The sequence below is a fragment of the Hyla sarda genome, chromosome 2, assembly GCF_029499605.1.
Source record: "Hyla sarda isolate aHylSar1 chromosome 2, aHylSar1.hap1, whole genome shotgun sequence".
NCBI lineage: Eukaryota > Metazoa > Chordata > Amphibia > Anura > Hylidae > Hyla > Hyla sarda.
The window spans coordinates 249,049,571-249,076,206 of NC_079190.1; the positions used below are offsets into that span (position 1 = coordinate 249,049,571).

General features: G+C 43.8%; 1 protein-coding gene across 2 annotated transcripts in view; it reads left to right on the forward strand.

The window, feature by feature from the left end:
• Nucleotides 1-256: 256 nt before the first annotated feature.
• Nucleotides 257-26,636, forward strand: part of NXN (nucleoredoxin) — a 150,652-nt gene continuing 124,272 nt past the window's right edge. The window contains exon 1 of one of the 2 annotated variants that reach the window (XR_008888719.1): nucleotides 257-1,018. Coding sequence is in view for 1 of the 2 variants with exons in the window: in XM_056556909.1 (XP_056412884.1) it covers nucleotides 395-1,018 (624 nt within the window). In the remaining variant the exon portion in view is untranslated. The remainder of the gene's footprint in view (nucleotides 1,019-26,636) is intronic. The other variant, XM_056556909.1, reaches the window with a different exon arrangement.

Genomic DNA, 26,636 nt, shown 5'->3' on the forward strand with positions numbered 1-26,636 from the left:
CCTCATGAACCGGACATCACTAGTACTTTGATTTCTGACGCTTAATTCCGCAGTAAAACTCTGCGCCGATTCCAGGCAGCGCTGATTCTTTGAGGTAATTCAGCAAGGTAATCCCTCATGGAATTTCCTTAGTGTACATGGGCCCTTATAGTTTTCCCAGAAGAGTGCTCTGGAGCTGTTATTCCTACAAATATTACAGCTATGGGAAGTGATAAAATGTCAATACTTTGGTGGAGCCCCCTCTTCCATCCAGCAGTGAGGAGGCATTTCTTCAGGAGAGTGCTCACTGTAGACTTCTTCAGGTCCTATAGAGCCATATGTGAGGGAATAGGCGGGCTGGGGCTTAGGGCACATTAGCACTGACAATCCCAATTCCCAGGAGGATTATTAGGAAATGCTGACTGGAAATAAAGCGTCGTCCCCCTCCACACAGAGCAGGCGAGTGAGCGGAGAATGTCCATACATGGCACCCAGGTGGCACTCTCACACAGCGGCCCGCTCTCCGCCCCCGCCCAGTCTCTGCCCCCGTACAGCCGGCTCTCTCCGCCGCAGCCAATCGGCTCAGTGCAGCCCGCACTCCGGCGCAGCTCGTGTGGCGCACACGGCTCATCCCCTCCCGGCGGCCGGGGAGCGCGTCTCTTCAGCCCGCAGCACTACAGGACACGGGGGTCCCAGTCCGAGCCGCAGCATGTCGGGCCCCGGGCCGCAAGGGGAGAAGCGGGGGGAGGACTCTGGGGTGCTGCTGGAGTTGCTGGGGGACAAGCTAGTGACGGCGGAGCGGGAGGAGGTGGACGTGCAGTCTCTGGGCTCCCGGGTGTCCATGGTCGGGCTGCTGTTCGGCTGCGGGATGAGCGCTCCCTGCCTGCAGCTCCTGCCCAGCCTCAGCGACTTCTACTCCAAGACCCGGGACCGTCTGGAGATCGTCTTCATCTCCTCAGACCCCGACCAGAAGAAATGGCAGCTCTTCCTCAAGGACATGCCCTGGCTGGCACTGCCGTACCAGGAGAAGCATAAGAAGGTAAGGGGAGGCCTGGGCTGCCTGTGTATTGTTAGCTACGTAAGAGCGCAGACCCTGCTGTGTACACTTGTAGCCATGGCAAAGCGCAGTGTGCAGGAATGAAGCGCATCCTTTCCCATCTACACTCTGGGGGCCAGGGATGAGCTCTCTGTGACACATCGCTGATGGCTTGTATCTTATGTATTGATGTACACACTATATATGAGGAGCCCTGGGGCAGACCAGTGGGCACTGTTCATCCATGGCATTGATTGCTGTCTGGACTGCTCTGGGCACTAGCTGGCAATAGTGGGCACTACTATGCAGCTGGCACTGCAAGATTCTGTCACATCAATTCTTTCTGGGTTTCTTATGTTACCATATGGACGGGAAACAATAGCAGGGGCATATATATATATATATATATATATATATATATATGTGTGTGTATATATAGTAATAATGGGTGTGACCAGGCTTCTGTACTTAGTACCACATATGAGAATAGTGATGGGTTTGCTGGCAGGGCATATGGTTGGCATTGCTCCTTCTGTTTACTACAGTATGGCAGTGGTCTCTAACCTGCAGACCTCCAGATGTTGCAAAACTACAACTCCCAGCATGCCCGGACAGTCGAAGACTGTCCGGGCATGCTGGGAGTTGTAGTTTTGCAACATCTGGAGGTCCGCAAGTTGGAGTCCACTGATGTATGGCGACATTTACACTGGAGCTTCCAGCCACCCATTTGGACAGTCATATTCTGGCATCTGAACTGACTTTTTTTTTGTTCTTATTGTGATAAATAAAATCTGAGCCTGGCTTTGTTTACTGTGACATCATGGTTTTTACATGATTGTATAATCCATTATGTTCTGATGTGGCTCGGGTTTAGCAGCGTATCAACCCATCACACCTCAGATTACACCTCAGATTTCATATCTTAAATGGGCGCTGGTCAGGTAAGCGCCTGTGCCTACTGAGCGCTCACTTGACCAGCGCTCATGAATATTCAAATCCAGCTGGCGGGCCCGCCTCCAGTGCTCAATTCACTGAAGACAGAAGAGGATCTTCAGAGGGACCGGGCCCCGGACTGCAGGTATGTATATTAGTCAGGGACCCCTCATCGGTCTCCTGTTCACCTGCACTATAACCCAGTGTATTGGGTTTAGTGTGGGTGAACAGGTGACCGTTTTCCTTTAAAGGAGATGTCCGGTACGGACTATTCCTATTCCATTCGGCCTGGGCTGCAAAAAAAAAGAGAAAACAAACTTTCACTTACCCTCCTACTTCCCTGGAGCTCCGCAACAGCTGATCTGTCGGCTGGGCTGTTTGCTTCCTACTTCCTTTAGCCCGGGACGTCACACGGCCGCAGCGATGTCCCGCCTCGACTGGTGATAGGCTGAAGCGCCGTGTGACGTCCTGGGCTAAGGGAAGTAGACAGCCCGGTCGACCGGTCAACTGTTGCGGAGCTCCGGGGGGAACGTAGGAAGGTAAGTGAAAGTTTGTTTTCTCTTTTTTTTGCAGCCCGGGCGGATATAATAGGTATAGTCCGTACCGGACATCTACTTTAAGAAGCTTCGGTAAAATGAAAGCTGAGCAGTGATTGGTTCTTATGGGCAAAACTAGAAAGTTTTGCTTTCAGCCAGACTATCAAATCTGGGCTGTTGACCTATAATGGGTCAAACAGGCTTCTCGTTTTTTTTTTTTTTTTGTTATTTACTAGATGGAATTGACTTGTGTGCTCCAACTGTGGCCCTCCAGATGTTGCAAAAATACAACTGCCAGCATGCCCGGACAGCCGTTGACTGTCCGGGCATGCTGGCAGTTGTAGTTTTGCAACATCTGGAGGGTCACAGTTTGGAGACCACTGGTATAGACCATGGGCCTCTGATGGAAGAAATCTTCCAAAAGTTGTAACCTTACAGCAAATACCTGTCATACTCTGAATACCTGAGACCTCAGCACTGTGAGACTCAGAATTGTCATCCAGTTTCATGATAGTGGTTGAGGCTAGCAGTAATGCCTTGTCATCCAGTTTCATGATAGTGGTTGAGGCTAGCAGTAATGCCTTGTCATCCAGTTTCATGATAGTGGATGAGGCTAGCAGTAATGCCTTGTCATCCAGTTTCACGATAGTGGTTGAGGCTAGCAGTAATGCCTTGTCATCCAGTTTCACGATAGTGGTTGAGGCTAGCAGTAATGCCTTGTCATCCAGTTTCACGATAGTGGTTGAGGCTAGCAGTAATGCCTTGTCATCCAGTTTCACGATAGTGGTTGAGGCTAGCAGTAATGCCTTGTCATCCAGTTTCACGATAGTGGTTGAGGCTAGCAGTAATGCCTTGTCATCCAGTTTCACGATAGTGGTTGAGGCTAGCAGTAATGCCTTGTCATCCAGTTTCATGATAGTGGTTGAGGCTAGCAGTAATGCCTTGTCATCCAGTTTCATGATAGTGGTTGAGGCTAGCAGTAATGCCTTGTCATCCAGTTTCATGATAGTGGTTGAGGCTAGCAGTAATGCCTTGTCATCCAGTTTCATGATAGTGGTTGAGGCTAGCAGTAATGCCTTGTCATCCAGTTTCATGATAGTGGTTGAGGCTAGCAGTAATGCCTTGTCATCCAGTTTCATGATAGTGGTTGAGGCTAGCAGTAATGCCTTGTCATCCAGTTTCATGATAGTGGTTGAGGCTAGCAGTAATGCCTTGTCATCCAGTTTCATGATGGTGGTTGAGGCTAGCAGTAATGCCTTGTCCTCATGGCCATCTCCTCCGTCCTGACTAATTGTATGTTTGCGTATCATGGGAACGGGACTAAAACATGACAGGTGCCACTTGCACATTTGGATGGGACATATGACCCCAGTGTTTTTATAATGGTTGTGTGCAGAAATTCTTTTACATAAAGAATCATTAAAATGGAGGGGTATTAGGAAATAGTACATTATTGCAAAAAAATAAATAAAAGGATAACAGAAACAAAAATTTCAAAAACTCCTGTCCATATGCCTTTTTAGTGTATATGGACATCATACGTGGGCATGTCCAGCCCCTCTATCTCCTACCCGATTTGACATTGGGTATAGAGAATATGCTATTAAATGCCAAGTGAGACAGGAACTGAGCTGACTATCTGATGCCCGCAAAGTATCGGGCACATGGCCTTATAATAGAATATGATACTTCCTGGGTCTCGGATGGTTGCCTTGGCAACTGTACTACTCGGCATTTAGCAGCATCTCTCTATGCTACATTAGACGTGGACCATCCTTTGGCACTATTTATTTACAGCACTGGTACCAGGGACTTATGGAAAGCTGGCATCAATTTGCAATGCTGTCATGGTGAAGGACCAAACCATCTGCAGTGGGAGCCGCATGTAATACACAATGGGCTGCGGCTGCAATGGCCAGAATTGTAGTAACCACTGATACCGACAGAAGCCCACTATGTATTACCTCTGGCTTCTATGTATTACAGTGTCTGATTGGAGGGGGGGGGCGAATGCTGGGACTCCCTGCCATCTCCTGTACTGACATGCCCCCTTCTTGTATCTCTGAGATAAGTGGTGATGCAGCATTCGTGCATCCTTACTTCTCCCATAGAGCTGTACGGGGGGTGTGAGGTCGACCTCGAGGTCAAAGACGCGCATTAGCCACACACAGTCGCTGCAATGCCTGGACCCCATTCGGGAGATCACGGACGATGGAAACCCCCACAATCTCCAATGCGGCACCTAGAAATCTGCTGCACGAAGCAAACTCTGCACCGTGCCGGATGACGGGCGACCACATAGACAAACACGGAAGCCACAGTCTTCCTTGTTCAGAACGCTGCGGTGCCGGCCCGAAGATTGCGACAGAAGGTTCCGACTGAATCCCTGTCCCCTCAGACTTTTTATCCGTTTGTTTACAAAAGTAAAAAAAAAAAAAAAAATTATTTTGGTATTACGTGATAGATATGCAGATATGCTGTAAAACAGTGGTCCCCAAACTGTGGCCCTCCAGATGTTGCAAAACTACAACTCCCAGCATGCCTGGACAAGCCTACGGCTGTCCAGGCATGCTGGGAATTGTAGTTTTGCAACATCCTGAGGGCCACAGTTTGGGGACCATTACTGTACAATCAGTGGTGTCATAAATTCGCCCAGAAATGGTGTAATTAAAAGTACAATGCACCCCACAATAAACAAGCCCTTGTTTTTGTAATGGAAAAAAATCCTTATAGGGAATCTGTCATCAGTGTCCCCCGCACTAACATTTTGGTAAAGCTTCTGTTCTGTAGTGATTGCTATTCTTCTTTATATGCTTGGTGCACGGGGGAATTCCCAAGCCCTGGGGGCACGGTGATGTCTGATCGGTATCTTCCTATTTGTGCCCCCTCTGCAGAGTAGCGGTCCATATTCTTGAGGATTAAACCTAGAGCTGCGCGGTATGACCAAATATGTGTATCACTGTATTTTTGTAATACAGTTATAATGTATTTGTAATACAGTGATTTTTGTAATGTATTTTTGTCCCGCTCCGGCCAGTGATAGGTTAAACGCACTGTCATGTAAGAAGCCGGCCAGAGCTCCTTACATGACAGTGGGCTCAGCCTATCACTGGCCGGGGTGGGACATCGCTGCGGCCGGTGATAGGCTGACGGCTGTCCGACGTTCCCGTCCCCAGCATAAGGCCGACGTAGGTAAGTTAAAGCAGCCCGGGCATAGGGATAGAGCATACAGCAGTGGTCTCAAACCTGTGGCATGCTGGGAGTTGTAGTTTTGCAACAACTGGAGGTCCACAGGTTGGAGACCACTGGCATACAGTGTAAAGTTCCATCGCCGGCGGCCCCCAACAATTAGGAGGAGGGCAGTGCTTGCGAGTGACATATGTGAGTAGTACCCCGCTGGGCTGATAATTAATTGGGGGGGGGGAGCAGAACAGCCCTGGCGGGTCACATGATTTGGTGGGGGGGGGGAGCAGAACAGAGCTGGCGGGTCACATATGATTAGTTCCCCGATGTGGGGACAGCGCTGGGCTGATAATTCATTCCCAAGGGGGAGGGGCCCAATCGGTATTGCAGTATGGGAAAAATTCATATCGTGCAGCCCTAATTAAAACCACTAGCTACGGTGGACAGAGGGAGTGGCGCAGCATAGTTACCGTTCTCCGGCTTATGAGGAGAATAACTGCACAGAACAATGTTGGGCTGCATTTTTGGACCGTATCCGTTTTGCATTGCCGGATTGAAAAGCATAGCGACCACAGTTTTCAGTCCAGCAAAGAAACAGCACATCTTTCTTTTTCCAAAAAACTGAATATGGACATATTATGGACAGCTTCATGAATCTCCCCCTTAGTTTTTATTTACAGGACTCAAAACTTGCGGGTTATTCTTATGGCACCACAAAAGGATTCCCTGCATTTTATTGTATCTTTGCTACTTGAAAATAAAATTTGACGATCGCTACTTTTGCAGTTTTTTAATGTGATAATGAAATAGGCTCCAAGCTGGAGCTTCAGTGTAATACAAGTCTGTACAGTTTGGCGCACAGTGGGGTGTGTAATTTTGCTTACAGAGGTTTTCCATTCCCTGACAGAAAAGGAAGTTACTTTTCCTTGTCTGCGTTCAGCAAAACATTCCTTTTCTTCAGATTGTTACGTTTCCCCTAGGAATGAGGGATTTTCTTCTACATCCCCCGAAAACTGCAGTTATGTCATATTTCCCTCTGGCACTTTAGAAATTGGTGATGTATTTTCTAAATGGAGGGTTTTTCCACCACCATAAAGCTTTGTGATTCAGAATGGTGACCAATGGCAGTTGCAGAAATGTGTATATAAGGTTCCAGTGTGTAGGAAAAATAGAAGGCCATTCTCAGGGCAGCAGAGATTGTGGTCATGTTAATTGGATATTTGGCTGTAATTAGAATTTACTGCTTGTCCTTGGGGGGGGTTGGCTGGGTTTGGAACAAGATGCATATATACATTTCAGGGCTTACTTAGGCTAGGTTCACATGGCTGCTCTCTATTCTCCCGTCATTGCTGCTAAACGAACCATACTAACAAATGGATGCAAAGGGATGCCATTAAGTGGTATCCTGTTTCATCAGTTTTGAATCCGTTTGTATCCTTTATTGTTTGCTCAAACCTCTTGTGAGCATTCTCAGAAATAATAAAGGATCAAAAACTGATGCAAACGGATGACCTTACAGGCTCATCCATTTGCCATAGACTTCAATCTTAAATGCACCATGCACCATCTTTTCTCCGCTAAAAATAACGGAATAGGAACCAAACGAGTGCAAACGGGTAACAAAGGACTGTAAAAAAAAAAATAAAAATAAAAATTCAATTGACATCAACAGGATCTATTTACAGCCGTTTGCAAAAGGCTTGAATGGATTTGAGAAGGGGCATGAATTAACAGGAACTGACGTTAATGTGAATGAGCCCTTACTTAGTGGCAGTTGGAAGGCTTTACGACCACTAAATTTACTCTCTATGGGGTAGATTTATCAAAACTTGTGCAGAAGAAAAGTTGCTGAGTTGCCCATAGCAACCAATCAGATCGCTTCTTTCATTTTTAACAAGGCCTCTGCAAAATGAAAGAAGCAATCTGATTGGTTGCTATGGACAACTGGGCAACTTTTCCTCTGGACAGGTTTTGATAAATCTCCCCCAATGGGATTTCTGAACATTGCTTAATTCTGAATGAGGCTATGTTTAGATATCCCTAATGGCAAGCATGCATACTGTCACACTGTTCACTTCGGGGACTTCTAGCAGTCGGGACCCCGCAATTAGATTATTACCTCCTATCCTGATGATAGGGGAGACATTGTAAAAAGGAAAACGACAGTTCAGCACATGGTGTTTAATCAGTCATCAAGTTTTACCGTATTAGCATATAATGTGTGGCAAAGTGTTAAATGGTAAAATCTTCTTCCTCACCATCCCTGGGAGATATTCCTGCCTGCAGGGATGGTGAGGATGTATAGTTTAATAGTGTCCCCTGGGTGGGGAGCTATACTCCTCTAGTCCTACTGCTCCAGCTGTAATCACGCCCCCTCAGCATCATTGAGAGCCTGGACACTGCCTGCGTCATCGCTCTGCTCCATCTGCTTAAAGGGGTACTCCACCCCTAGACATTGTATCCCCCTATGCAAAGGAAAGGGGATAAGATGTCTGATCGCAGGGGTCCCGCCGCTGGGGACCCCTGCAATATAGCATGCGGCACCCACCTGTTTCTGTTTCTGCTCCAGTGCTTCCGGAGCAGAAACAGGTGGGATCCAAATGCTATATTGCGGGGGTCCCCAGCGGCGGGACCCCCGCAATCAGACATCTTATCCCTTATCCTTTGGATAGGGGTTAAGATGACTAGGGGTGGAGTACCCCTTTAAGGAGCAGAGCAGGGAAAAGAGCTGTGAATCACTCTTAGGGGGCATAATACAGCCGGGGCAGACTGGACTGGGTGAGTATAGCTCCCCACGGGAGCTACTCACAGGCCAGTGGGGGACACTATATATCCTCACTATCCCTACAGGCAGGAATGTCTCCCATGGATGGTAGGGAAGAAAATATGGCCATGTATTATGTGTTGCCACACGATATGTATGATAAAATCTGATGACAGATTACTTGCCTTGAACATTTGAAAGAAAATACATTTCCATATTGCTGTCAAAGATATTCAGTACATACAGTTTGCAGAGATTTAGAAAAGGAAAGAAAAACTAAGGCATGCCCTGCTGATGAAGTTCTGAACACACTGCCGCTTCAGTGATATGTGGTGAGTTCAGAACATCAGAGAAGACAGGAAAGTAAGCAGAGAGACTGGAGCACCCGCCCTGGAGTTGGAGAGAGGAGTATGCTTGTTTGCCTGCTATACCCTTTTTGTTATTTTGTCTTAATGTATTCTTAACTATAATGTATAGGCATACTATGACATATGTCTTGGGCTTGCATTGAACTCGCAAGCTCACAAGTCATGTGAGCAGCAATAAAGCACCCTGATTGCAGATAGGTCTTAAAAAGTTCCTATAATTGTAATCAGTACATCGTAATATCTGGTTTCTGAGGTAAAATACTGCATGAACTTATGGTTAAAACTATCATGTACTGTTAATTAGAGACACTTCATATTTTACTAAACATATTTATCCTAGCCTAAACTAAAACAGTCTTGACCCTATAAATATCACGACATAGGTCACGTGATTATTGAAACTTTCTAGGTAGCAAGTAGAAGCTCACTCGCCAATACTCCATTAAAAGCTTTTGCAGGGTCCTCATTTGTACAGCTCTCCCCTCACGTCTACCAGATCTGCACAAGCATTTAATGGATTAAATAAAGAACAAACTTTTTAACTTTCTAAGTATTGGTGAGTGCTCTTCTACTTTTTGCCTTCTCCTTTTTTTTTTTTTTGACTGCAACAGTTTTTTTTTTTTTTCTTGTGGAAGAAATTGTATACTTGTGGGTCTCTGCCTTTTATCAGGCCGGGATCAATCTGTGCAATACCCTGCAGTGCCAACTTTTTATCTTTTGTTCTTTTCTCCTGGTTAGAAGGAATATGTATTTGCAATCATGGCCGTAAATGTTGGCACCCCAGAAATCTTTCTCACAGAAAAGGATTGCGGTAACACGTTTTGCTATGCACATGTTTATTCCCTTTGTGGGTATTGGAACTAAACCAAAAAAAGGGAGGAGAAAAGCAAATTGGTCACACCAAACTCCAAAAATGGTCTGGACAAAATTATTGGCACCCTTATGTGGAAACATAAGATTGTTTCAAGCATGGGATGCTCCTTTAAACTCACCTGGGGCAAGTAACAGGCGTGGGCAATATAAAAATCACACCTGAAAGCAGATAAAAAGGAGAGAAGTTCACTTAGTCTTTGCATTGTGTGTCTGAGTGTGTCACACTAAGCATGGACAACAGAAAGAGAATAGAACTGTCTGAGGACTTGAGAACCAAAATTGTAGAAAAATATCAACAATCTCAAGGTTACAAGTCCATCTCCAGAGATCTAGATTTGCCTTTGTTCACAGTGTGCAACATTATCAAGAAGTTTGCAACCCATGGCACTGTAGCTAATCTTCCTGGGCATGGACGGAAAAGAAACATTGATGAAAGGTGTCAATGCAGGATAGTCCAGATGGTGGATAAGCAGCCCCAAACAAGTTCCAAAGATATTCAAGCTGTCCTGCAGGCTCAGGGAGCATCAGTGTAAGTGCAAACTATCTGTTGACATTTAAATTAAACGAAACGCAAAGGAAGAGTGGTCCAACATTCCGGCTGAGAGGTGTAAGAACCTTATTGATATAGGGAGCGACTGATTTCAGTTCTTTTTTCCAAAGGATGAGCAACCAAATATTAAGTTAAGGGTGCCAATAATTTTGTCCAGACCATTTTTGGAGTTTGGTGTGACATTCTGTCCAATTAGCTTTTTTTTCCTCCCTTTTTTTGGTTTAGTTCCAATACACACAAAGGGAATAAACATGTGTATAGCAAAATGTGTTACTGCAATCCTTTTCTGTGAGTAATACTTCATTTTCTTCTTTCAATTTCAGGGGTGCCAACATTTACGGTCATGACTGTATATATCTGTATTGTTTTTTGGTTATATGTTCGTGGACACGGTTACATAATGTGTTGTCCAGAGAATGGAATTTTTTTTTAAATGAGTCTTTGCCAGTAATGCTTACTAATTCTCTTATCCAACTAACCACTGTATTAAAAATGTAACATCATAATGTGTTTGCAGCTCATATCCTATGCTGGTGTTTGTGTCTCCTTAGTCAGACTACAGTTATTGGTAAGTAGAAAGGGGATATAACTGCAGCACAAGACTACACAGGGTTTGTTGTCTATAATCATGGAGACACAAGGCTCAGCATAAGATCTGTAGACACAAAATAGCAGAAGATTGTTAGTCAGGACTGTAAAGCGGCTTATGTTTTACATAGATGTATAATGTAGCTCAATTGATGTAGATGTCAATCGTTTTTATTGCAGCTATAGCATTGTGAAATGTGCTTTACCATGGCGACAGTACTTTTGTTTACACTGGAGAGGCCTTCTAGACATGAAAGAAATTCCAAATATGTGACAGAATATGTGAAGTAGACTTCTAGTGCAGAAACGTTAATACAGGAGGTAATCCTAATGCAAGGTTTATTTTTGTTCCTATAGAAGTATGGTAAAATGAGAGCAAAAAAATCAGCACCTTGCTATCTGTTTTAATATAAATCTTGCTCACGTGGATTACCACTTTAGGGTACGTTCACACGTACAGGATCCTGCGCAGAATTTGATGCGCAGGATTTTCAGCTGCAGATTTCAGTGTAAACTAAATGACTGAGCATAGCTTCAAATCTGCAGTTACAAATCCTGCGCATCAAATCTGTGCAGGATCCTAAATGTACCCTTATAATTCCACTAAGTCAGTTGTTTTATGTAGAAAAGACTAAATTAAAGGGGTTATCCACCATAAGGTGATTTTAGTACATACCTGGCAGGCAGTAATGGACATGCTTAGGAAGGATCTGTGCTTGTCTTGGGGCTAAATGGCTATGTTGTGAAATTACCATAACACTGTGGCTAGCTTTTTGTGAACTGGTATTTCCTGTTTCAGTTTAATTTTTTTTTACTACAAATCCCATAATTCCATTTTCCTCCCTCCCTCCCACACATCAGCCACCCCTCCCATTGAAACATAAATGATCTGCATCCATTCAAAAGACCTGTGGTTTTCAAACAGCTGTTGCATTAATTGCAGATTGATCCCTCCACCCATTGAAGCAGACAGGCTCCCTGTCATCAGCTGAATAGTGAGTCGGGTCTCGGCCGCATTTCAACCTGGTAAAAATCTTAGACAACAGTAATTGTGTATGCTGGTAACAATAAATATTGGGGTGAAAATCATAGAAGAATTGTGAGAAAACTATAATATATAAAACTATATTATGAACTACACTAACTTTACAGCCCCTGTAGCATAGTCAAATAAAAAAAATCCCGGAATACCCCTTTAAACATGTAATGGGTTGGTGCTAAATAGCTATAACACAGAACATGTCTGAATTGTGCCACTACATTATGATCTGTATGCTGCTGCTTGCTTTATCAAGAACCGCATTGTAAATGCAATCTTAGGTCTCATTCACACTTGGAGTCTGGCTACTAAATATGCACCATGTTTTAGTCAGTTTTTACAAAACATCTTTTTGTATGGAAAAATCATGATTTCTGTGCTGCTTGTAAAAACTGTTACGAATTAAAATCAAAGAATACCAAGCCAAAAGGTTATCTTTCTTATTTTATAACTTCATGTCTTGTTTTTTTGGGTCAGCACGTCATTGCCAACTTTAATCTTGAATTGTGACTGTGATATAAGACTTACGACTAAACTATGACAACAATGTTCTCAATATAAGATACTGGAGTTCTGGCTTTAATTAAATGAAAGACACAATGGCCATATTTCAACCTTATTGAGGGAGATTTATCAAAACCTGTCAACCAATCAGATTGCTTCTTTCATTTTTAACAAGGCCTCTGCAAAATGAAAGAAGCAATCTGATTGGTTGCTATGGGCACTGGGCAACTTTTACTTTGCGCAGGTTTTGATAAATCTCTCCCCTTGAGTTCATCTTGAACATAGAGTCATGGAAAGAACCTTTCAGATTAGTCGGATGGATTGGGAAGAGCTGCAAAATTCTGACAGACTGGCAGCTACTATAGATTGGAAACATTCAGAAGAATCTTTAATGGTGTTTTATTTTCCTTTTGATTATGATATATTTGTAGACAGGAGGGCTTTCTGTGTCATTGTCCCCACCCCTCCAATTATAGCAGAATGAGCCATCTTCGCCACCCTGCGATCAGACCCTTATCCCCTATCCTGTGTAGAGGGGTAAGCAGTTAATTACTGGATTCCCCCTTTATCTTTAAAACATGTTCACAAAATGTAAGAAAATATATAATATGAAAGAATATTAAAAGCTGCTATATTTTTGGTCCAATGTAAGGAGTTTCCCCACCAACAACACCCATCACCTCTCCACAGGGTAGGTAATGAGTGTCTGTCTGATCACTTGGCGCCCCCTTTGCTAGGACCAACATCGATCATGATTCCTTCAACATTGTTTGTTTTTTATTGAAGTTAAACAGATATTGCATCGTCATATCTATAACACTTTTTCAATTTTTATAAAACAGTAAAGAAAACAAAAGAAAAGAAACTCAGGTATGAGATACACTGCAGGCTCCAAGTCCATATGTTATGATTGTCCATACACCAATGTTCCTGTGTTATGGTTAGTCAGTTTCCTTTTACGTTGATTGGTGTGGCAGTAAACTTGGTGAATAGGTTAATGTAGGAGGTGCAGTAAAGATTTATTTCTTGCACACGTGCGACTTTTCTATACATGCTGTGACTTTTTGATTTTTTTCTTATTCCAAAGCACATTTCTGAAATCTGCTCACGTAGTAATTATTTATGAATTTTTTTACTTTGCAGTGGTCATGTATTTATCAAATGCGATAGTTGCTATTTATGAAGAAAAAAAGTAACATCTCCATTTAAAAGTCACATGTATTCCAGGTCCAACCTGGCTTACAGAAAGTGCATACGTCTGCAGAAAAGGACATTAACACCCACTTTAACAACTGTTCAATCTCGCCCCCTCCCATAGACATGAATGGAGGGGGCGTGGCGTGACGTCACGTCCCCAGTCCCGGAAACCGGGATGTTTCCGAAACTGGACATGCAGCTCCCGCATAGAATGCGGCTGCGGGAGAGAGATCGCAGGGGGTCCCAGCGGTGGGCCCACCACGATCAGACATCTTATCAACTATCCTTTGGATAGGGGATAACATGTTTTTGCCCGGAATACCCCTTACATTTTTTTTAAGAGTATCATGCAATTTTTGTTTTCTCAGTTTAACGAACTTGGCTGTTTGTTGGATAAGGACTCCTCTGGCGTAAGCTTTATGAGCAGTCCATACTACTAGAGGATTATCCACTGATTTTGTATTTACTTGGAAGCATTCTAATATGTGTTTGGCAATTGTATCTTTGATGTCAGTTTGTGACATTATAAATGTGTTGTTCCTCCAAATTGGGATATTGCACTACTGAGCATGGTCCGACCATGTAATCTTCTTTATCTCCCATGATATGATGTAGATCCCCAACAGGGTTATGTTTTGCCCGGTTTTGGTTATGTGACCTTTTATACTTGTGCATGTTTGAATTAAGGGCAAGATGTCTTGAACAGTGTATGCAATATGTAGATTACTATAAAATAGTGTTACTATAAAAAAAATTCTATGAAAAAGTGTGCCTCCAGCTGTTGCATAACTACAACCCCCAGCATGCACTGACAGCCAAAAGGGCATGCTGGGAGTTGCAGTGGTGTGCCTCCAGCTGTTGCATAACTACAAGTACCAGCATGCCCTTTTGTGCATGCTGGGAGTTGTTGCGAGGCAACAGCAGGAGGCACGGCCTCACCTCCTGCTGCTACTCTGCCAAATCCTGCCTTAAGCCGCCACCGCTGTCTCCGATCCTGGGGCCCCGATCCTGCTGCTGACGCCAGGGATCAGGGGCCCCAGGTCCAGATGAGGTCTCCCGTCACCTGCTCTCGCCCTCCGGAATAGGGGCGGAGCGAGTTCTAATAGGGACACCCCCACAGCAGGAGTTCTGATTTGTCGGCCGGTAATGGCTGACAAATCAGGAGGATCGTGAGGTGCCATCAGTGCCAGGTGCCACCTCACTCCTGCTGCTAAAGGGTGATAGGTGCCATCACGGACGGCACTGTCGCCCCTTTTTTTTCCGGGTCACCTGGGACCCAATTGACCCGGAATCGCCGATCTAAATTGATCGACTTTGACATGGGGGGGGGTTTCTCAAGACCTCCCCAGGGGTTCGCACGGGGTGCCTGCTGAATGATTTCAGCAGGCATCCCGTTACGGTTCCTGCACGGCAGGGACTGGAATTCCCACGGGCATATGCCCTGGGTCCTTAAGGGGTTAAAAAAACAAAAAAAGTAAACAAAAATAAACATTTAACACGTGGTATCGCCGCATGTGTAAATGTCCGAACTCTAAAAATGTAACAATACTATAACTGCACGGTCAATTGCGTATAAAAATTTACGTAAAAAAATGCCAAGGTCCAGAATTGTGTATTTTTGGTCACTTTGTATACCCTAAAAAAAAAATGTGATCAAAAAGTCCCATTAAAACAAAAATGGTACCGATTAAAAACTACAGATCACAGCACAAAAAACTAGCCCTTAAATAGCCCCGAGTACGGAAAAATAAAGTTAAAGGGGTTAGAAGAGAACATTTTTAAACATGCCAATTTTCATACAAAAAGTTTTATAATAAAAAAACAAAAAAAAAACTAAAGTAAAACAAAATTAAACCTATATGTCTGGTATAAATTATATCATGTGGACCTACAGAATAAATATTAGGTGTCATTTTTACCAAAAAGTACATTGGATTGAATTGAAAGCCCCCAAAAGTAACAACATTTTTTTTTTTTTTTTTTTTACTTTGCCCTACAAATAGTTTTATTTAAAATTTTTAGTTTCAATTTTGTGGTGAAATGATTGATGTTATTACAAAGTACAATTGGTGGTGCAAAAAACAAGCCCTCATATGGGTCTCTAGGTGGAAAATTGAAAGCGTTAGAAGGTGGGGGGAGGGGGGTAACTAAAGTGCGAAATGCGATCTCCCTGCAGCACCCGCATTCTATGCAGGGACTGCGTCTCTAGTTTCGGAAACCTCTGGGATTCCGGGACGGGGGACGTGACGTCATGCCACGCCCCCTCCATTCATGTCTATGGGCCCTCCCATAGACATGAATGGAGGGGGCGTGGCGTGACGTCATGTCCCCAGTCCCGGAAACCTGGAGGTTTCCGAAACTGGAGATTCAGCGCCCGCATAGAATGCGGGTGCTACAGGGAGATCGCGAGGAGTCTCAGCAGCGGGCCCTCCGCGATCAGACACCTTATCCCCTATCCTTTGGATAGGGGATAAAATATTTTTGCCCGGAATACCCCTTTAAGAAATTACTTTAGGTAGAAAGAAGCTGTAAATTCTTGTTGCATGAACTCCACCATACAATTGAGTGACTACAGCCCTTTTCCACAGGCTGATGTCCGCACCCATTCGACTCCGTCAGCCTGGTAACACAAGCCTCTTGTTGTCATATAATTTGGCCAGTTCTGTCCACGCCTAGTACATTGCCTGCACTAGGGCCTTACACTGTGTGCACTCAGTGGTGTCATCATACACTTTTCTTAGGAGCCATCTGGAAAAGAAATGCTTTAACAATAAGAAATCTACCACGGTGACTTTATAATGCGTAGTTAATATGAAGAATAAAAGGCACACATTTCTGCATGCTTCTGCCAGACATTATCCCCTATGCAGGATGCTGGCATGCTCTGTTTGAAATCTTGAAATTCCTGGAGATAACTCATGTGGCAGAATGTTATGGTGTGTTCACACGTTGGATAATAATCTGACGTTTATTTCTGTAGAAGGGGAGTGATAATCTAATTTATCCTTCGATTTGTTGCCATGGTTGAGATATTAATGGCTGTGTTGCATTATTTTGAGGGGACATTAAAGGGGTACTTTATATCTACTGGCTCCAGAATGTTAAACCGATTTGTAAATTACTTCTAGTAAAAAACGTAATCCTTCCAGTACTTATCAGCTGCTGTATGCTCCATTATAGTCCGTTATAGATAACGGACGTTATTTTGTGACGGAAGATGGTACGGAAGAAAATAGTTCATGAGCTGGAGGCTCCGTTTTGGAAACACTGCTGTACCAGACGTTTTCATTTTAATTGGGGGGTGGGGGCGGATTAGGGGACTGTGTAGCGGTATATTATATGTAGTGTTTTTTACTTTTTATTATGTGTTTAGTGTAGTGTTTTTAGGGTATATTTACACGGGCGGGGGTTCACAGCGAGTTTTCCGTTGGGAGTTTGAGCTGCAACGGAAAATTTGCTACATCTCAGACTTGCAGAAAGAAAGTCACTGTAAACCCCCGCCCGTTTAAATGTACCCTGTAAACCTCCAGCTGTTGCAAAACTACAACTCCCAGCATGCCCTTTGTTTGTCCGTGCATGCTGGGGTTTGTAGTTATGCAACAGCTGGAGGCACACTGGTTGCAAAACACTGAGAGTTTCAGTGTTTCACAACCAGTGTGCCTCCAACTGTTGCAAAACTACAACTCCCAGGATGTACGGTCTGTCAATCCATGCTGGGAGTTGTAGTTATGCAACAGCTGGAGGCACAATTTTTCATAACTACAACTCCCAGCATGCCCAGACAGCCAAAGTGCAAAGAGCACGCCCTTTGGCTGTGCATGCTGGGAGTTGCTGCTAGGCAACAGCAAGAGGCAAACAGCGCTTACCTCCTGCTGTTATATCCATCCGCCGAAGACTGCCGGGTCTCGGGACCCCCCCAGGCATTTGCACCCTGGGTCCTTAAGTATCGGAGCGTCAGGGCGTACCAGTACACCATGGGCCCCTAAGTGGTTAAATCTATGCGTGAACTCCACTATTATAATTTTTTTTCTTTTTTGCTGTCCATATTCGTACTGCTTTTTTAAAGCTGCCAATTCTCAGCATTGTCACTCCCTGCTAAATAAACATTTATTTTTTTGCTTTTGGTACAAATGTATCGGAAACTGCACTTTCAGTAGTGCCTACTCTACCTTCTTTTTCTAAGCGTAGTGTAATACACTGCTCCAAAAAATAAAGGGAAGACTTAAACAACACAATGTAACTCCAAGTCAATCACACTTCTGTGAAATCACACTGTCCACTCAGGAAGCAACACTGATTGACAATCAATTTCATATGCTGTTGTGCAAATGGAACAGACAACAGGTGGAAATAATACGCAATTAGCAAGACACCCCCAATAAAGAAGTGGTTCTGCAGGTGATGACCACAGACCACTTCTCTGATCCTATGCTTCCTGGCTGATGTTTTGGTCACTTTTGAATGCTGGTGGTGCTTTCACTCTAGTGGTAGCATGAGACGGAGTCTACAACCCACACAAGTGGCTCAGATAGTGCAGCTCATCCAGGATGGCACATCAATGCGAGCTGTGGCAAGAAGGTTTGCTGTGTTTGTCAGCATAGTGTCCAGAGCATGGAGGCATTACCAGGAGACTGGCCAGTACATCAGGAGACGTGGAGTAGGCCGTAAACAGGCAACATCGCAGCAGCAGGACCGCTACCTCCACATTTGTGCAAGGAGGAGCAGGAGGAGCACTGCCAGAGCCCTGCTAGACATCTGCATCTGTGCCAGTCCTCCTTAGTGATGCGCACATGTCCAATTTTTATTCTTATGCAGAATGTAAGTCGCGCTTGCTCAGGCAACCATTTGATTGCAACAACCAATAGGATTGGGAGGTTTGACTAAGAAAAATCACATGGCCAGGCAGTACCAATACATTTTCGAGGGTGGAGTATTCCACTGAGGCACTTTATCTGCTGATAGACGATTGGCCATTATTTTTCTTTAATTACTTTCTACACGTGTTGCTCTTGCAGTAAATTCAAGAATCTAGGAGCCAGGACGTGGCATATCAAGTAATGTGACGTCACACAACGGGACATTATGTGAAATTATATGATCAGTCATTAGTGTCCCTACATCTCTTCTGTTTCACAGTCATTTCTCTCTCCTGTTCTCCCCATGTGTCACTGTCATTATTGTCCCCTGACCTCCCACTTGTGTGTTTGTTATTACTGTGCCGTCATCTCTCCCTGTGTGTTAGTTATTTATGTCCCCTCATCCCACTTGTGTGACACAGTCATAGGAGTCTGTTAAAAAGCAACAAACTGTTTTACTTACTTTCATCTTCATTGGCACACTGATTCCTCTTCCTGCCATGCTGAACATCAGTCAGCACTCTGGTTTTAAATGGTGGCCATAACTTTGCTGTGATGCGCCATACATTTGCGGTGGTCACTTGACGACTGCTGCTGCTGTATCACTGGAGCGCAGTTCACAGGCAGAACAGGGGATCTGTGCACAAACAAAGGCAGCCGTAAGTAAACCAAAAATTTTGGCACAACCATGAAATTCTTAGTCGCCCTTGTAACCTGACACATAGGATTTGTCAAGCCCTGGGCAATGAGTGTATTAGTACACACCATTGATAATTCTGTATTGTCCTGGAATCGGTTGCTATGTCAGTTCCCATTGGTTGGTACTGATGTGAAGTCTTCAAAGAAGGTTATAAAACCTCAGAATTGGCATCTTATGTTGTCATTTGTCCATGTCCTCTAAAGACACCACATGGTAAAACGGGTTGGGGGCGTGCGTTGTCTTATATTTTAATACAGCAAAGCTCCAGACTGTCATTATAGCCACGTGTGTCTTTCAGGCACATGCAATGAAATAATGATAATACTAGAGCTAATATGACTGCTGATGGGCAACTTCTTTCACAGGTTCATAATAAAATCTGACAAAGGGATCTTTGCTGAATTTTTAATCTTGAATTTTAGAATAAAAGTTACATTATAGTTACCTTAAAGTGTACGTAATAGTCGGGTCTTTTCTACTGGCTGATAAGTTGTTATACCCTCTATCTTTTGTGCTTTAATAGAAATCCCTGACTTACCCTTGTATTTCCTACGACAGATGTGCAGTTTGCACTACCATGGGATCACTTATGTATATTTGCTATGGTTTTCCATGTTCAATCTCTGAGTAAGTAAATCTTCATTAAAATGTCCAATTAATGTGAACCAGGGTGCAAGGTAAATTGTCATCAGATCGGATACATATTTTGATCCGACCTGGCATATACGCAGCGTATTTCACACTGTGCAAAATTTACGGCAGCAGCGGGAAATACGCTGCGTATTCCTTGCTCACTGTACACACAGGGTTCCTCCGGCGGCAGCCCTATGTGTGCAGTGAGTTTTGGAGGCGGAGCTGCGCGTCAGAGTCACGCCGGCACACGGCCCCGCCTCCAAAACTCACTACACACATAGGGCTGCCGCCGGAAAGCCCTGTGTGTATAGTGAGCAAGGAATATGCAGCGTATTTGCTGCTGCTGCGTAAATTTTGCGCAGCATGAAATACGCTGCGTATACGCCAGGTGGGAACGCACCCTTAAAGTGCATTTTTTAAAATCGGATTGCTTTTTTTTCCAAAAAGCCTTAGCACAAATAGAACTTTATTTCCCTATCCTCACATTAACTTTGACATCACGCCATAAAATGTAGTGGTCATGAGTTCAGACTTTAAGCAGTATCACTTCTAAAAAATAAAGTCCATCGTTCTTGAAGAGGAAAAGCAAATCTGTTTAAATCTCAAAATTAATTATTTCATTTTATTCCTTTTTTAAAAATAAATGTTACTGGTTGAAATAATAACATGTAATGCTACACCACAAGTGGCTTGTATGTTCTTTCTTATGTAAAATGAAGAGTAAATGGTTGCAATTTGTTCTTGTGGTTGAAAATTGCACATAAATATATTTTTATTTCAGATTCCTGGGAAACTAAAAAGAGCTCATGTCTTGTTTCATTTCACTTAACCTAACCCCTTGATTTCTGAAACATACTGTATGTATACTGTATGAGGTGAATGGTAAAAGCATTACAAACAAAAGGAAGGTATGTAAGAATCCCAGGAGAGCAGTCTCAAACCATTTTGTAAGGGAATGGCTGAAGATCTCATTATGGCTGGTGTGCGGTACATATTCACATTCTTTTTAGCTTTTGTTCTATTATGGAATAAACTCCACGAGTAAATAAATTGGAAATAAAGTCCTTTCTTCTGAAGAATATTAAAGGGGTATTCCGGCTATCCAAAGGATGGGGGATGAGATGTATGATTGCAGGGGTCCCACCGCTGGGGACCCTCACAATCTTGGTGCAGCACCCGCCACAAAATGCCGTGGGCTGCACAGAGATCGCAGGCGGCCCCAGCGACGGGACCCCTGCGATCATACAACTTATCCCCTATCCTTTGGATAGGGGATAAGAAGTATAAAGCCAGAATACCCCTTTAAGCCGAGGAAGACGAGAAGAAAAAGGTGCTGGTTGTTTAGAAGTGATCCAGAAACTTAAATGATGGACTTCCACTTGCCAATTTTTGAGCCAAAGCCAGAAGTGGATCCAGCAGGAAAGAGTAGAAGTCCTTCCTTTTATACTTCTTCCTATTTAAATCCACTCTTAGTTTTGGCTCAAAAACTGCAGTGGCCGTTTAAAAACAAAACAAAAAATAAAACAAAACACAGCCCAATACAAATAGTATGTGGCCAGAGAAAGTCTAGTATCCAATTTCCCAGGTGTCCTGGTCAGAAATGAAAATGGAAGTCTTGATAGACTTGTTGCTTTACTGCTGCAGATGTCTTACTGATCTTTTTCATTGTTACACGTCTCTAGGCCTCCATATTACCTCATTGTAAAGTTATATTCATATGTAATGGGCAGGAATGTATTTACTGCAGTGCATTAAGCACACAGAGCTCTATCTTTCCTTCCATTGACTGAATTTTGACAGAAGTTAATACTGTTGACTTGGAGATGACCTGCTCCATCATTGACTTGTCTTGTAGACAGCTGCCCGATCTGGAACTTTTGGCCTCAGCAGTTAACTTCATTTTCCTTTCAGCTTCAGAGCAGATGGTGGCCTTCAGAAACACGCCTTATGTTCTAAAATACATTTTCTTGTGTGTTGTCTCAAAAAATATATATTTTACTGACTCAAAAAACAGACAGGGAACCTTTTAATCATATGTATGCTAATAATGCTGATGCCATTTAACATGGTTTATAATAGTGCCTTTGTGGATTTTGTCCTATTAATTTTATGTGGGATAAGTTATGGGCGTCTTCTGTGGTTTTCTTTTTACTTCTTCAGAAAGACAAAAAAGCAGATACTATCTTTAACATAACCAACTTGCATTTGAAGTCATGCCTGCTGTATCTAGTCCTGTGTTCATACAGATCATTCTTTGCTGTTTGTAAATTAAATTGAAAAATACATGGGTACAATTTACTTTCTCTTATGCAACACATTTTTGGTTCAAGTAAATGTGTCATCAGAAAATGACCTATTGCATAACCCCTTAAGGACACATGACGTACTGGAACGTCGTGTGTCCGCTACCGATCTATAACGCGGGGCCACGGTGTGGCCCCGCGTCACAGCGGGTCGGGCCCGGCCTCTAACAACAGCCGGGACCCGTGGCTAATAGCACGCGGAATTGGTCGCAGTGCCGTGCGCTATTAACCCTTTAGACGCGGCGTTCAAAGTTGAACGCCGCGTCTAAAGTCAAAGTGCCGGTTAGCTCAGTGGGCTGTTTGGGATAGCCGCGGCGAAATTGCGGCATCTCGAACAGCTTACAGGACAGCAGAAGGGTCCCTACCTGCCTCCTCGCTGTCCGATCGCCGAATGACTGCTCAGTGCCTGAGATCCAGGCATGAGCAGTCAAGCGGCAGAATCATCGATCACTGGTTTCCTATGAGAAACCAGTGATCAATGTAAAAGATCAGTGTGTGCAGTGTTATAGGTCCCTATGGGAGCTATAACACTGCAAAAAAAAGTGAATAAAGATCATTTAACACCCCCCCCCATTAAAAGTTTGAATCACCCCCCTTTTCCCATAAAAAAACAGTGTAAATAAAAATAAACATATATGGTATCGCCGCGTGCAGAAATGTCCGAATTATAAAAATATATCGTTAATTAAACCGCATGGTCAATGGCGTACGCGCAAAAAAAATTCCAAAGTCCAAAATGGTGCATTTATATCATGAAAAAATGAATATAAAAAGCGATCAATAAGTCCTATCAATGCAAAAATTGTACCGTTAAAAACTTCAGATCACGGCGCAAAAAATGAGCACTCATACCGCCCCATACGCGGAAAAATAAAAAAATTATAGGGGTCAGAAGATGACAATTTTAAACGTATTAATTTTCCTGCATGAAGTTATGATTTTTTCCAGAAGTACGACAAAATCAAACCTACCGTATATCCCGGCGTATAAGACTACTTTTTAACCCTGAATTTTCTTCTGAAAAGTCGGGGGTCGTCTTATACGCCGGGTATTGAGGTCCGGGATAGGAAAACTTCTGATTATCTGCCCAGGCCGGCTCCCGTGTGTGGCTGCAGGCGGGGGCCGGCCAGAGCAAGTAAAAACTAATACTGTATACTAAAAACCAGGGGGCCTCCAGCTGTTGTGAAACTACAACTCCCAGCACGGCAAAGGCTGTCCGGGAATGCTGGGAGTTGTAGTTTTACAACAGCTATAGGCCCCCTGGTTTCTAGTATACAGTATTAGTTTTTAGCTGCTCTGGCCGGCCCCCGCCTGCAGCCACACACGGGAGCCGGCCCGGGCAGATAATCATAGGTATTCCTATGCCGGACATCCCCGTGTCCCGAAAAATCTTTTCGGGACATAAGGATGTCCGCCGGTCACTTACCATTCCCCGGCGGCTCACGTCCTCCTGCGATCCTCCTTCGGTCCTCCTGCGGTCCGGTCCTCCGTCTCTGTTTGTACGCACGGGACGTCAGTGACTTCCTGTGCGTACAACCATAGAGGCAGAGGAGCGCAGGACCAGGAGGACTGCAGGAGGATGCTTGCCGACCGGGGCCTGATGAGTGACCGGCCGTGCTATCTTAAGTAATCCGGTCACCGCTCCCGGTCCCGGCACCTACTGCTATGGTCCATAGGCCATAGCAGTAGATGGTGACCCGGGCCGGAGGAGCGGTAATCGGAACACTGTGGGGTCAGACAGTACAGACATAGAGCCTGCAGCCATACACTGTATATGGCTGGAAGCTGTATGTCTGTTGGGGGGAGCTGCCCACTATTGTGGGGGAACTGCTGACCTAATGTGGGGGGGAACTGCTGACCTAATGTGGGGTGAGCTGCCTACAAATGTGGGGTAACTCCCGACCTAATGTGGGGGAACTGCCGACCTAATGTGGGGGAACTGCCGACCTAATGTGGGGGAGCTGCTGACCTAGTGTGGGGGAGCTGGCAATCTAATGTGAGGGAACTGCCAGCTTAATGTGGTGGGAACTATACTGCCTACCTAATGTGGGGGAACATGATGCCTACCTAATGTGGGGGGAACTACAAGGTACCGTACATCGCGGTGGGAGGGGTAGTCTTCCCACCGAGTATATCCCAAACTCTATATTTTAACTGTAAAAGTTGGGGGTCGTCTTATACGCCAAGTCGTCTTATATGCCGGCATATACGGTATATAAGTAGGGTATCATTTTAATCGTATGAACCTACGGAATAAAGAGAAGGTGTCATTTTTACCGAAAAATGTACTGTGTAGAAACCGAAGCCCCCAAAAGTTACAAAACTGTGTTTTTTTTTTTTTCAATTTTGTCTCACAATGATTTTTTTTTCCCGTTTCACCGTAGATTTTTGGGCAAAGTGACTGACGTCATTACAAAGTAGAATTGGTGGTGCAAAAAATAAGCCATCATGTGGATTTTTAGGTGCAAAATTGAAAGAGTTATAATTTTTTAAAGGCAAGGAGCAAAAAACGAAAATACAAAAATGGAAAAAACCCCGGTCCTTAAGGAGTTAAATCAAGTTTTTATGTTAAACATATTTTTATTTTATTTTTGGTGATGTTTTTCCATCTATATTTTTAAATAATCCTGAAATGTTGTAGTTTCCATTCTGTCAATAGGCCTAAAACTAAGCTGACCCTTAAATGAAGTTTATTGTTGTCTATCTCCATGGGGCATGCTGTAAAGCATATTTATAAATGCTGTTAAAAACCGAACGAGCAATATGGCTGTCACCATAATAATGTACAAAAGAAATAGAAAAAATAATGTTTCAGTATCTGGCTTTAATCAGTAAAAAAAAAATATAGGAAATAATTGTGGTCAGATTCCATATGATGTCACCCTTTTGTGCCTTGTGGGATTATCACCCTTGCTTTACTATCTGCACTTTTCCCAAGGCTTTGTATTATTTTTATATAATAAAAATAATAATAAAAATATGTGACTTAAATGAAAGGCAACACCAGTATATAGATAACAGAGGTACACACAATAGCCATTGCTATGATTATTATATTGCATTTTTGTTTCATATAGTATGTAAAGCTTTAGAATTCTCAGAATTATAATAGCATAGAATTAACTTTTATAGAGCAAGCGTATGGTGCGTTAAATTCTATCTATTTTGGGACTTCCATCAATTTAGTTAAATGGGTTGGAGTATGGAGAAGATAGATAAAAATGACATCTAAATGTCAGATGCAACCTTAAGTAACTGAATTCCCTCCCTTTCTGTTTCAAAACTGAAGGCAGTGTTTAAGATGATGTCCGGCGAAAATAAACTTCTCCCCTATCCACAGGATAAGGGATAAGTAGCTGATTGTGGGGGGTCCTATCGCAAGGGCCTGCCAAAAAAGACCCGAGTTCAGCTCTTGGGCATCTTCGGCACTCCCATAGAAATAAATGAAGCATGTGCTGTCCACCGGTAGACGACACGTGCTCCTCACGGAGCGGGCCAGGTCCTGTCCTGGGGATCGCGGGGGGCTCTAGTGATAGGACCTCCCGCAATCAGCTACTTATACCTTATGCTGTGGATAGGGGATACGGTAAGTTAATTTTTGCCGGAGAACTCTTTTAAATATCACTATGCTCTGTCAGTGATTTATCAGTGCTGAACCTTGCAGGCATAAAACAGCTAGGAGTAGAGATCAGCGAAGTTACAGTGATTCAATAAGTCATGAACTTCTCGACTCGGCGGTTGCTGACTTTAGCCTGCATAAATGAGTTCAGCTTTCAGGTGCTCCGTTGGGCTGGAGACTTTCTCCTAGGACTGTATCCACCTTTTCCAGCTCAACTGAGCACCTGAAAGCTGGACTAATTTATGCAGGCTAAAGTCAGAAACTGCCGAGCAGAGAAGTTCATGACGAATTGAATGGTGCTATTTTGGGATCCATTGGTGTCCGGTGTTACACCTTCCATCCAGCCCCGTTATTATCATGTGTAACAATTATATGAACATAGCCTAACTGCTTTTTATAGGATAGCCTATAAGTGATACAGAGCTTTGTTACACATGCTAATAACGAGGCTGGATGAAAGGTGTAACACCGGACACCAATGGATCCCAAAATAGCACCATTCACTTTTCATGGGGTCCTTCAGGGTTCATAGATATTTGTTATTTTTCAGCTTCAGCTTAAGTCCTGTAATTTCAATGGAATCGGCAAACGGAAACACACAGGGCGGTTTTGTGAAAAAAAAACAAAACAAAAAAAAAAAAGAACCCTGCACTTGCGCATTGCTTTTTTGAGGCAAACACCTGGAAGAATGCCTGCTTGCACTGGGCGCAGCCTGGTACGTTGGCGCAGCTAAGTACTTCGCCAGCAACACAGTCCCAGCGGACTTTGATGCGGCAAGTCCGCAGTCTGAGAATAGTAGCGCAATCCAAAAAAACAGTGGAATTCTGCCACCAGAATGTCCACAGTATGTAGGAGGCCTTAAACTGACTACTGCCTTCTGATAACATTGATCCCAGGAGAGAGAGAGGATACCAGTGTACCCCCCCCCCCCCCCCCTCACAGATCAGTATGCCAAAACTTAACTTGACATTTGTA